This window comes from Polypterus senegalus, chromosome 1 (assembly GCF_016835505.1).
Source record: "Polypterus senegalus isolate Bchr_013 chromosome 1, ASM1683550v1, whole genome shotgun sequence".
NCBI lineage: Eukaryota > Metazoa > Chordata > Cladistia > Polypteriformes > Polypteridae > Polypterus > Polypterus senegalus.
Window position 1 is genome coordinate 25803401 of NC_053154.1, and position 13660 is coordinate 25817060.

Below are 13660 nucleotides of genomic sequence, written 5' to 3' on the forward strand. Positions count from 1 at the left end.
TGACTGTTCAGAATAACTCCTATCCTTGTCATGTGTTTCTCAATCTTATCCTTAATAATTCCTTCCATTAATTTTCCTGTGATGCATGTTAAGCTTAATGGCCTATAGTTGCTTGGATCTGCCCTGTCACCCTTTTTATATAATGGGATGATATTTGTCATTTTCCAGTCCTTTGGAATCTCTCCAGTGCTCAGTGACTTCCTAATAATAAGTGTCAAGGGTTTATATATGTACTCACTAGCCTCCTTAAGAACTCGAGAGTAAATATTATCTGATCCTGGTGATTTGTTTGATTTCATCTTATTTAATCTGAGCAGCACTTCTCCCTCTACAATTTCTAAATCCCTCAGTACCTCCTTAGTAGTCCTGTTTACCTCTGGGAGGTTATCCACTTGCTCACTTGTAAACACCTCAGAAAAATGTAAGTTTAGGGCATCTGCTATTTCACTGTCTGTATCTTTTAATTCCCCTTTACTATTCCGGATGCACTTGACCTCCTCCTTAACTTTTCTTTTACTACTAAAATACTGAAAGAATCTTTTGGGGTCTTCTTTCGCCTTATCTGCTATATTCCTCTCCAACTGTCTTTTAGCCTCTCTGATATCCTTCTTAATGGTTGCCCTCATTTTCTCATACGCGCTACGGTTCTCTTTGCAGTCAGCTACTGTTCTGAGTATATATGAAACATTTTCTTCTGCCCGTTCTTTGCCTGGGGTTATCGATTGTAAAAGAAAGAGGGAAGCGTGGAACTACAGCAGAAGTTAAACCTGACAGTATGAGAGGATTATGGGATTTGGGTCATTCTGTTTAGGTCTACAAAATAAAGAGTATGAAGGGGAACAGGGTCACCCTGACATGACAAAACAGCATCCATTCAAACAAATTCACAAGATAGTAACACAACAACAATAAAAAAAAATACAAATATAAATTAATAACATACTGAAATAAAAGCACTGCAAAAACTAGACAAAAAGAAAGTCAAATGGGAGTTGTTTTGCTTTTATTTAGCAAAAATAATCTGCCTGTGAGGTAAGCAAAATTTGCTTGACAAGAATTCTTAAAGTGAGCTGAATAATTGTAATTATAAGTTTTTTGATAAGTTAATAATTCTTACAATAAGTAAAATAAGATTTAATGTCATGATAGAAATACTTTTTACTTTCTTAGATTTCAGTTTTTGTAGTGTGAAAATTCCTGTTGCTAAAATTTCTCTTTGTATTTTACAAATTTCGTTTCTATTTGTATCTTCAATTGTACTGTCTACAATTATTATATATTATTACTGTTTAGGGTCACTTTTTAAATACGAGGTCAGACACAAAAATAACCGGATTGGTAAGAAAAATATTTATTGATGAATTACAGCATTCTAAACATTGTGACCTTCTATATACACCCCCTCCCGATCTCTACACCGCTCCATACGTATCTTCCATTGATTGAAACAGTGCTGGAAGTCTTCTTGCTTGAGGCTCTTCAACAGACTTGGCGTTTCTGTCTTCACTTCATCCATTGAAGAACAATGTGTTCCCTTCAGGTCACTTTTGATTTTCATGAACAACTTAAACTCACAGGGAGCTAAATCAGGTGAATATGGAGGATGATCGAGGACAGGAATATTTTTGTCAGTCTAAAACTGCTTTAAGGAAAAAGAGAAAATTCGCAAGAAATTTGATGTTGATTCGCTGTTTGATTTTTTCCACCCGACATTATAGCTGCAACTCGTGCAGTGATTGTTGTACAAATACTGACTGGATTATTCACAGGTGTCACACATGTGCGATTAGGAGGCAGTCAAAGAGCCTAAAGGTGAGTGAAACATCGCGAGATAGAGGGTTGTCACATGGTACTTACCTGAATCTCTTTTGCCAGACAGAAAACTGGAAGAAAAATAACTCCTCCACTTCCGGATTCCAAAATGGCCGCGACGACGTCACTTCCGGTCCACCATGATGACGTCACTTCCGGCTCCATCAATTCACATCACCTCCGTCCCATCCTGATGACGTTGTTTCCGGTTCCTGTTTTGAAACGTCACTTACTGCCAACCATTTCCTGTCCCATAATCCTTCCCTCTATAAAATCGCCATTTTGTCTCAGGAAGATTGTTCATTGTTTTATTTTTAAGACTTTGAATCGTGTTTTCTTTGATTGTCTGGACGACAATATATGGGGACGGTCCCCAAAACTTTTTCTTTGTTTGTGTATCATTCTTTTGAAGAAGAAACCTTATCACACAGGATATACCTAGCCGGTTGGCGGTTTGAGAGGGCGTGTAGGGGGGATATACTGTAGTTCTATGATTCACGTCTGGCCAACCTCCAGACGGTGTTCCCAGAAAGCCCCAAGCTCAGTCCGGTTATTTTTGTGTCTCACTTCATATATTTGTGCCTGCATGATCTATAAAATAGAGATACACCATATTACAGTAATAAACTATGTAAAAGTCACAATCATTTACTAAACCTTAGGAAAGTAATAAAGATTTTAAGATTTTCACGAAACTAGCCAGTTGACATTGTTCTTATTATAAAAAAATGCTTTATTGACTAGTCAGCGTATTTATTTATTTATTTTTTGAGGCATTTAGGTATAACAGTAAATGAAGGCAGTAGAATTTCATTTATTGAAAGTAAAGTGCATCACATTGCTAGGTTTAAACAAACACAACTTAGAAGGGAAGAGAAACCTTTATGTGTGTTTTATTGAATTAGTTACACAATATACTTTGAATTTTCTGTTCAAAATATCCGCCAGTGTCATATGACTTGGAAAATATTTCCATCGTTTGTCTTCCAATAGAGAACAAAGTTTATGTTTGACAGCAGTGCTGAAAATCTCTCATGGATCTGCATAAAGAAATAAAGAGATATTCGATTGAACTGACTAGAACTGATACTGAAACCAAACTAGGACAAAATAACTAAGAGGGGACTTTCAAACTTTTGTTGCCATGAACACAGGATGATTAACCTACCAACACCTAAATCATACAAACCCAGGAGAGTTAGGCGTGTTGTGGGTTACAGCCGCGCTGTACACACTGCTTTTCATTTAGCCTGTCACTGTCTCTGGCTCGTAACAGTAGTGTAATGGTGTAATGCAGTGTTTCTCAACCTTTGGGACAGGGTGGCATTGGAGGTGCGGTGTACTAGTCCTCAGATAAAAAAGCTCTTCAATGATTACACTTGATTCACAGCATGACCTCCCCAGTCCCCACTCTGATGAACGTGTTTGATTCAACAAAGTGAAAAACCGTTGATGATCCCACTGGACTCTTCTAATGCTCTGGTGATCATGAGGGACCCCCCTGCTTTGACGAACGTGCTTGATTTTTACTTGCACTAAATTCACAGAAGGGGCACGTGAGAAAAAATATGTTTTGGCACCACAAAGGTTGGGAAACACTGGTGTACTGTGGAAGTATGCAGTGTTGGTCCTGGAGGGCCGCAGTGGCTGCAGGTTTTCATTCCCACCTAACTGCTTAATTAGAAACCAATGATTGTGAATCTCAGACCTTATTTAATTTTATGGTTTGTCAGTCTGCAATGTAAGGCTATTATATTGTGGAATTTTTCCTTTCCAAGGAAATCATCTAAATGATTTGAAGCCTAAAATGGATCATTTTCAGTCTGTCACATTTTCCTGTTAAGTGTTTTATTAACCAAATAATGTATGATGAATATGCACAGGTGTAAATGAAAACAAGTTAGATGGAGAACTGCTGGCTCCTTTGTCATTTGCCTCTTATTGCTAATAAGGAGCCATTAAAACACTGAATGTAGCTAGTGTCACACACGTGAGCATGGGAGGCAGCTAAAGGGCTTGAGTGACGGCAGTTCCGAAGCATACCGGGATGTGGCAGAGTGCACTGACTCTTTTTCTCCCTTTCCTGTAGACCATTCACAGGAGATCCCACCTGGCTCTTTTGACGTCACTTCCAGCACCGAGCATGTGGAAGAAGACCTTGCTGGCCCCGGCTCCTGTGATGTCACGTCCGGACTTGAACCAATGGCTGAAGACCATGAGCCCGATCCATATGATTTCACTTCCTGTCTTCCCTTTTAAAAACCTGCACCTTTTCCCTATTCCCTCAGTTCTGTTTTGGACTCAGTTTTGTGCACATCAGTGCTGTATTTTGCTAATCATTACTTTTGCAGTCAGGATACCAGATTATACGGGTGGCTGCCTGTCTCATATTTATGACACTTTTTAAGACTGAAATAAGCAAGACCACTAAAATGAAGCAGAAAAATGTTACTTGAGCAATAAGTGCTTCAGTAGCATTAACTGGCTTCTCATTAAGAAACTGGGCAGGAACAAAAACCTCAAGTTACTGAGGCCCTCCAGGATTGACGGTGCATCGCCATTGTGTAGGGAGTTTGTTCTTAGCATATATTAGGCCATGCTGACATAGCTGTTAACACTTGACAAAGCATCAGTACGGCATCGGCTCCATCAAGCAGCACAGGGGGCTGTGGACCTTACAAACAGAAGAAAAGCTTGTCTGTCTGATGTCTCATATTTTAATTTCCAAAACAGAATGGAAAAAAGAAAAGAGCAGAGACAGCAGCTGAACTTAAATAAAGTGCCGTCTCTTTCAGGCAGCATACAATTTGGTGTCAGGAAAAGGGATGAGCAAAAGTGGGCTGGAAAATCAACAACTGGCAAGTAAATGTGACCTGTGCTGTGATTTCCAGTTGTGCAATTTGACACAGTGCAGCTACAAGACCAACAATTGATGTCTGACGTAAGTCATGTGATGTGGCATTGGCGTTAGCTGAGAGTGGGATGTGAGCTATGTGGATGGTCTCTGAACAATATGCCTGTGGTTTGTGTATATTTCAATTTAATATGTTAAAGTTAATGCTCAGTAAACAATCACAACTTATTTGATTAATGGGAGGAAGAAAGAAACAATCTAATCCTACAATAAATATTAAGAACACTTAAATGACAAAGTTCTATACTAGTCGATAAAAGATATATACGCACCATGGACAAAATGATGTTGCTGCTCATTTCGGCTTCATCCAGGCTTATATGACGTTCTGCTTGAATCCCAACTCTCAGAACAACGATCACTTTAGCTGTTTGTAAAGGAAAGTCCCCAACAATTAAAACATTAAGCTTAAACTTCAGGAAACCTAAATTCTTAAAATGGTATAAAATGGATGTAGTTAGAAATATATTAAAGTAAATATATACAGTATATACTAGCTGTGTAAGCCCATTTTGTAGAAAGCCCAGGGTCCTAGAAACTATTGAAATCATTAGAAAAAAATTTAAATGTAGAGATATCAGATAATTGAAAGGAACTACTCTGGGCGTCTCTCCTAGGAGAATGGTGATGTGCTCGCATCGCTTGTGCATTAGCAGTTAAGCGACTTTGTCTTTCTTCGGAGGTTTCGTTTTGCCAACATGCTCGCCTCTCTTGTGTATTAGTGGGAGGAGAAGAGTTAAAGGGATACCGTAGGCAATAATGGATACAATGAGGCTATTAGAAATAAACTGGATACATTAGGATTAAAAGTCAAGACGGAGGTAAAGATAGATAGATAGATAGATAGATAGATAGATAGATAGATATGCAAGGCACTATTTAATAATAGATAGATAGATAGATAGATAGATAGATAGATAGATAGATAGATAGATAGATAGATAGATAGATACTTTATTAATCCCAGTAAAAAGCTTAGGGGTAACCGTTGACTGTAATCTGAATTTTAAATCACATATTAATCAGATCACTAGGACAGCATTTTTTCACTTAAGAAACATAAGTAAAGTTAGACCTCTTATATCACTGAAAGATGCTGAGAAATTAGTTCACACATATGTTTTCAGTCGACTAGATTACTGTAACGCACTCCTCTCAGGACTACCTAAAAAAGACATAAATCGTTTGCAACGAGTGCAGAATGCAGCTGCTAGAATCCTAACTGGGAAAAGAAAATCCGAACACATCTCTCCAGTTTTGATGTCACTACACTGGTTACCTGTGTCATTCAGGATTGACTTTAAAATACTGCTTATGGTTTATAAAGCCTTAAATAATCTCGCCCCATCTTATATATCGGAATGTCTGACACCTTATATTCCAAATCGTAACCTCAGATCCTCAAATGAGTGTCTCCTTAGAATTCCAAGAACAAAACTTAAAAGAAGTGGTGAGGCGGCCTTCTGCTGTTATTCACCTAAAATCTGGAATAGCCTACCAATAGGAATTCGCCAGGATAATACAGTAGAGCAGTTTAAAACACTGCTGAAAACACATTATTTTAACATGGCCTTTTTATAACTTCAATTTAACTTAATTTAACTTAATCCTGATACTCTATATGTTCAATTCATCATAACAACTATTCATGGTGGCTCTAAAATCGGTACTGACCTCTACTCTCTTTTCTGTTTCTTTTTCCGGTTTCTTTGTGGTGGTGGCCTGCGCCACCTCCACCTACTCAAAGCTTCATGATGCTCCAACAATGATGGACGAATTAAAGGGCAGAAGTCTACGTGACCATCATCATCAAGTCCTTCCGTGAGAACCCTAAATCCAAAGAGGACTGTTTCATTTATATTAGGTAGAATGCCCAGAGTGGACTGGGCAATGTAATGGTCTGGAATCCCTACAGATTTTATTTTTTTCTCCAGCCGTCTGGAGTTTTTTTTTTTCTGTACCCCCTGGCCATTGGACCTTACTCTTATTCTATGTTAATTAATGTTGACTTATTTTATTTTATTACTGTGTCTTTAATTTTTCTATTCTTTATTATGTAAAGCACTTTGAGCTACTGTGTGTATGAAAATGTGCTATATAAATAAATGTTGTTGTTGTTGTTGTTTTGCTGATGTGCTCACCTCTCTTCTGTATTAACAGCTAAGCGAACGATTCTTTCTTCGGAGGTTTCATTTTGCCAACGTGCTGGCCTCGCTTGTGTATCCTCGAAGGCAGAGCTCTTACCCAGACTCCACCTTTCACTTCCAGGCCGGACAGGCAGACATACATAATTCCACACATATATGATGTTTATATATAAGATATATTCGTAGTTCTGAATCGCAATATGATTATTTAGGTGATTACCTACAAGGTAATGGTCTGCTAGTCGGCAAACACCCACTATGTCCTCACACTTGCGAGCAGCAGATCATAGATATGTGATACAGTATCTGCCAAATAATGCAAAGAGTACCCGACAAGTGTTTTGCCCTAATTGGTTCTCATCACCTTTGGTTCTCTTTAAGGGGATCAAATGTCAGCGTGTGAGGAGAAACCTCTGACGTTGTGCCACAGTGGCTGGTTAAATGGATTATAACAGTACAGTATATATCAAAATCTAATATAAAATATATTTAATCAAATACAGTAAAAAGTATTCACAATTTATTGTTATACAGCATTGAATATCAGTGGAATTATTTGGGATTTGTTGACATTGATTGGCAGGAAAACACTCTGTAATGTTAATGTGAAAACAAACCTCTGCAAAGTGGTCTAATCTAAATACATATTTAAGACACAAAATAATTAACCACATAAATATTCACCTCCTTTAATGTGACACACCTAAATCAGCAGTGGTGCAGTCCACTAGTTTAAGAAGTGTCAGAACGAGTTCAGTGAAGATCGCCTGTCTGGTGTTTCAATCGATTACAGTCTTAGTACACCTGAATGCAGAAGGTCCAAATCGTGGTGAGTCAGGATGGTGGACTAACCTACATAATGAAAACTAAATCAAACCAAACCAACATCTAACCAACTCTGTGAAAAAGTGATTGAAAAGCCCAGGTCAGTGAATAGAGGCAAGAAAATATCCAAATCACTGAATATCCAGTTAAGTCAATCATTTAAAAATGGAAAGAGTTCAGCCAAAAGCAGCTGTCCACCAAAACTGGGTGATTATGTAAGAAGAAGAGAAAGGAAGGCCTATTAGACTTCTGAAGGAGTTACAAGCTAAAGTGGTTAAAGTTGCAGACAACAACTGTTATCTGGGTGCTTCACCCGTCACAACTTTATGGAAGGAAAAAAAACACACAGGAAATCTAGAGTTGTCCAGAAGGCATATGGGAGATGCTGAATTCGAATGAAAGAAGATTCCAAGGACTGATAAGACCAAGATTGAAGTTTTTGGCCAGTCAGACTAAGCGCCACAGAATTATAAAACTGTACAATTGATTCACTGCAGCTGGCCCAGGAATGCATGTGATGGTTAAATGAATGCTTCAAAATACAGTAAAGTCCTGGAGGAAAACCTGCTGCAGTCTACAAGAAACCTGCACCTTAGAAGAAGATTTGTTTTCCAAGCACAAAGCCAAAGGAATGGCATAAAAATAAAAATGTGAGTGTCCTGGAGTGGCCAAAACAGAGTCATGACCATAATTCAATTTTTAATGTGTGGCTGGACCTGGAAAAGGCTGTTCACTCGTGACCACCATGACACTTGACAGAGCTTCGGCAGATTGCAATGGAGAAAAAGAGCAGAGTCCAGATGTGTAAAGCTGATGAAGAGAAACAGTCCTGCGCACACAGCCTTAAGACTGACATTTTGACCAAAGGTGCATCGCTAAATACTGACTTGAAGAAGGTGAATATTCTGCGATCAATTATTTTATGTTTTATATGCATATTTAATTTAGTCCACTTGGCAGGGATATGTTTTCACTTTGACATTAAAGGGTCTTTTATTGTTGATCTACAGTATGTGAAAAAATCCAAATGAAAAACATTGTGATTCCATGTTGTACAACAAGAAAATGTGACAACTTCGGAGGAGGTGAATAGTTTTTATTGGTACTGAATAAAGTGTTGTCATTGAGCTAAGATACTCTGTTGGGCCTCTGTTTAATGAAGGACTTTCTTTCTGAAGGTGCGAAACAAAAAGTGTGGCTACAGCAGAAACTTATCCATGTCCAGTCCTTGGCATTTTGTATTTAATCCACTCTGTTATTTTATATAAAAAAAAAATGTTTATTGTCCACGTTATATATATTTCCACAGTCAAAATGAAACTCAAGACAGACATGGTAAGAAAACCGTGTGTTTCCAAAGCCCTATTAATCCACACTCAAACTTACAATAACTTCCTAATTCCCATAACTCCTGCTACCCAGCAACCCTTTTTAGAGTAACAATACCTCATTAGAACCAAATAATTATCTAGGCCTATTCTTAATATATAAGCTAATCATGAACTACAAATATATTTAACATATTTTCAAATTAGCAGAACATAGAAACGTTAATATAGAACTTGGCTCATACACTTTCTTTCTTTCTTTCTTTCTTTCTTTCTTTCTTTCTTTCTTTCTTTCTTTCTTTCTTTCTAGTATTACACCCTTTCTAAATAAAGTAATAGTAAAGGCAACAAACCAATATTTGATCCTTGAAGTCCATTCTGAACTAAAAAAAAAAGAATATAATGGAATGAATAATCATCATCATCTTCATCATCATCATCATTATTACCAACTTTAACTGAGTCCATGCAGCTTGGAAAAATTTAAATAATGGGGCACATGCCAAGATTTCAGGATGCACAACACACTATCTCCATCTGTTCTCACAGGCGTCTACAGGTGCACAGTGGCATCCAGTAAATCTTCGTATGGCATCTGCTTGGCTCAAGACTGGAAAGCATGCCAAGGGTGGTGAAGGTGCAGAGACATATGGCAGCCTTCTAGATGGGGGGCTGGTCTTTCTTCCATAAAATTGAATAATATTAAAATTAGCTTGCCTTTTTTGTTCATTTTCAGTGTATGTGATGTATTTCCCTGGCCTAAGGGTTTCATATGAAAACATTAAAATAAGCAGAGATACAAGGTAGACCTGTTGAAATATTGATGTTTATTATTCAGTGCAGAACTTTGTTTCTCATTCTACTTCTTGAACCAGTATCAAATCAGTATAAATTTGAAACAGAAATAGTGTTTAAATAAATAAATAAATAAATAAAACTTGTAAAAAGAGTATAAAACAGAATACAAAATTTTATAAAACATAATAGAAATACTAGTAGTTAGCATGAAATGCTACATCAGTGTTTCATTTACTTTCAATAGAGTACTTTAAATTTCTTTTTATTTCAAAAAGGCTCTATTTCTAAATAATTCATAGTGTGACTTTTTCGAATGACACATATCTAAATAGCTTGTTATTTATTTCAAAAGGTCACTTTTCAGCTGATCAATCCATCCATTATCCAACCTGCTATAACCTAACTACAAGGTCACGGGGATCTGCGGGAGCCAACCCCAGCCAACACAGGGCACAAGGCAGGAAACAAACCCCGGGCAGGGCGCCAGCCCACCGCAGGGCACACACACACACACACCAAGCACACACCAAGCACATACTAGTGTCAATTTAAGATCGCCAATTGACCTAACCTGCATGTCTTTGGACTGTGGGAGGAAACCCACGCAGACACGGGGAGAACATGCAAACTGAAAGCAATAGTGCTACCCACTGTGCCACCGTGCCGCCCATCAATCCATCAATCATACTTTTAAATATATTGTTGCAGTTTTTCAAAATGTAATAGCTTAAATATAACATTGCTCTTTTCATGTGTGTACAGTATAAACATTCTGGTGAGTGTTCAGACCAAAGTGTGTTTGTCTATCTATCTATCTATCTATCTATCTATCTATCTATCTATCTATCTATCTATCTATCTATTTATCAGTGCCTTTCACATCTATCTATCTATCTATTATATAGTGCCTTTCACATCTATCTATCTATCTATCTATCTATCTATCTATCTATCTATCTATCTATCTATCTAAAGAGTTTCTGTAAAAATCTAAATTTCCACTTGGGGACAAGGAAAGGTCTATCTTATCTTATCTGAACTTAGCTTATTCAAGTGTTTTCCCTTGAGGAAAATGTTCAATACAAAATAAAGTTAAAGTGACGTCTCTCAAGCTAAATTTGAAAACAGTAAACTTGTCGCACAGAATGTTTCTCCGTTCGCTTTAAGGATGAGCTTCATGTAAGAGAAAGTCGCTTAGGACAGCATGGATTTATTTATCATCATTGTTGATTATTAATATATTTTCATGAGATATGACTTGAAAGAAACCTTTGAGCAACAAAGTACCATTTATTGGAGATTTATTTTACTTAAGATACCTAATCTGTTGGCCCACCAGCCACCCTTTAAATTCTGCCCATGGCAACTGGACACAGTAATAAAAAAGAAAATAGTAAAAGTAACATACCAATAGAGGTTGTAGGAGCAAGGGTTTGAACTGTAAAAAGAAAGATTAGCAACAGCAATACATTATATGAGGAAGATGAAAAAAAAACATTCTTACATCAAAACAAAGAACAGAAGTTTACCTATTATATTCACCAATTTATTCTGGTAGAAAAACACGAGCTGAATATCCTATTTTAATGCCATCTCCAGTCAGTCATTTTTGTGATATATGAAGCAGCAGTAATGGATAATTCAGAAGATGAGCCCAAACATGTTATACGTTTAGATGTCTAAATATACTAAGGAATAAGTGGCAAACATTAACCTCTTAACGCGCACACGTGCCGGTCCCGGGACATAACAGCGTTTTAAAAACGTTACAGTAATGTGTGCATGCCCATCTGCCATGCATCTCGACACCCTACCCATCAAATGAAACTTCAAAGTCTCATCTTTCCGATGATATAAACCATTTTGACACACAACAACCACAGCACTGACACTAAAGCCTTTTTTACAGAGAAGTACATACTTTTAAGAGTTGACTGTGCCTACCTTTGAAGACCCCCTGCAAGTCAAACATCAATATTTCCGAGCAGTATTGATCCCATTGTGTCCGTAAGGCTCCAGCGAATATAATCCAGTAAAACGATTAGGTCCAAAACACACGATATATCCAAAAAGGGACAAAAACTCCAGAAAACGTTTCATAACTTGAGACCACCTAAGTAATTTTTTTTCACTTATATTGCTCATATTAGACGTAATTTGTTTCTGTCGGCGATAACCATGCTACCGCATGAAACACGGAAGTATTAGCTTCTGAAAGACACCTAAGTTGGCCAATTACGATGGGTCTGGGGTTGACTGGCACCTCGTATAGCCAACCAGTGTCACAGAAAGCTTGAAGGGTGACGTATAGCTCTGAACTCTGGTAGAATCTACCAGTTTGATTGGACACTGTGACTGACACTCAAAACTTACAGCCAATGAGCAGCCGAGCATTTTGATAGGTGACTTGCTATGCTTAACTTGTAAAAAAAACAATCAGAGCTGCGTGAAGGTGGCATTTGTGCCAGTCTGCAGAGTTGGTGCGTGGTTGTTTATTGTGATTTCGCCAAGTTTTTTCGCAGTTTAAATATGAATAAAAGTAGAAGTTTAAGCGTAAATAAACGCTCGATTAAATAATAGATGCATGTACGCATTGCAAAAGTATTCAACCGGCATACGGGAGGTATAATGGGAGAGAGCGACGTGCCACACCCTTGTGCTTTCTGTTTGCTAGCGATTGCTGCCATCAAGTGGCACATGGAAAAACGCTGAGCTGTGTTCTAACAGTTTGTAAAAGAAATATATATAGTTTGTGTGCATTTTATAAAAAAAGTAAAAATAAAAATATAAATATATTTTTGGCCCATAACTTGTATTGACTATTTTTACATAGAAATGTGTATTTTTTATTGTTTTTATTATTTCTATAACTAATAGAGTGACACTCTGTGTAGATATAGATTCCTTTAGGTGTAAGCTTTCAGTAGAGCCCTCATTGATATCTGTGGGTTGAAGCATTCAAAAGTTATTACACTTTTTCCATATGTTCCAAAATGTGGATAATGGTCCCTCTAAAAAGCCCCTGGACATGCCCACATAAAAACTGGTGTAAAAAATGTCATTTTTACAGGTATTCTTTTCAAATTTGAAATGTGAGTAGTCAACAAGTTATTCTGTTGGTACATAGTGTGTTTCTGTCCCCACCTACCTACTGCAGCTTTATTTGCCTTTATTTTCATAAAAAAACTTAGGCGAGAACAAAAAAAATTCGTTTTTTTTGTGAGTTCTAATGTGCATAACTTTTGATCAGTCACACCTACAGTGATTCTGACTGCTAAGGGTGAAACTAGAGAATGTTACCTTTACAAAGAGACCAAACATGTGTTTATACTCCAGATAGTTCAATAACAGCAATGATTCTAATTTGGAGAGGTCGAATTACAAGCGATTTAGCAAAAATGACCCCGAATGATAAGATAAATTTCTATCCTAGAAATTATATAGACATCTCTCTATATATAAAATCCAATGTCTGCCTGTCTGTCCACATTTCATGACAGAACTACTTTTCAGATTTAGATCGAGTTTTTTTTCTATAATTTGCTTGAACATTCCGGTTGATTTTGCAACCTCTCTCATTGCACTAATTATCATATTTTGTTTGTACAAATTCGAGAGGCACACAGTGGGCTGAGGGGAGGGTGGCGGTCCCTCCTCACTCACATGCCAGCCTCTGGGTGTATCTTACATCTGCTTAGCTAGCGAACGAGATAACTACTCATAACTACAGATTTAGATCGGGGTATTTTTCTATAATTTGCTTGAACCTTCTGCTTGATTTTGCAACTTGTCTCATCATGCTAAGAATCATAGTTCACTTGCAGGAGCGATATATT

The 13660-nt window shown here is 37.4% G+C and overlaps 1 protein-coding gene across 2 annotated transcripts in view; it reads right to left on the bottom strand.

Moving 5' to 3' along the window:
- Nucleotides 1–2270: 2270 nt before the first annotated feature.
- Nucleotides 2271–13660, bottom strand: part of LOC120517707 (macrophage mannose receptor 1-like) — a 46986-nt gene continuing 35596 nt past the window's right edge. The window contains exons 4-7 of one of the 2 annotated variants that reach the window (XM_039740169.1): nt 11233–11262; nt 9380–9409; nt 4999–5093; nt 2271–2852 (exon numbers count right to left, since the gene is read on the bottom strand). In XM_039740169.1, the coding sequence (XP_039596103.1) occupies nt 2763–2852; nt 4999–5093; nt 9380–9409; nt 11233–11262 (245 nt within the window). In that variant the 3' untranslated portion in view covers nt 2271–2762. Of the gene's footprint in view, nt 2853–4311; nt 5094–9379; nt 9410–11232; nt 11263–13660 lie in introns of those variants that run through there. The other variant, XM_039740161.1, reaches the window with a different exon arrangement.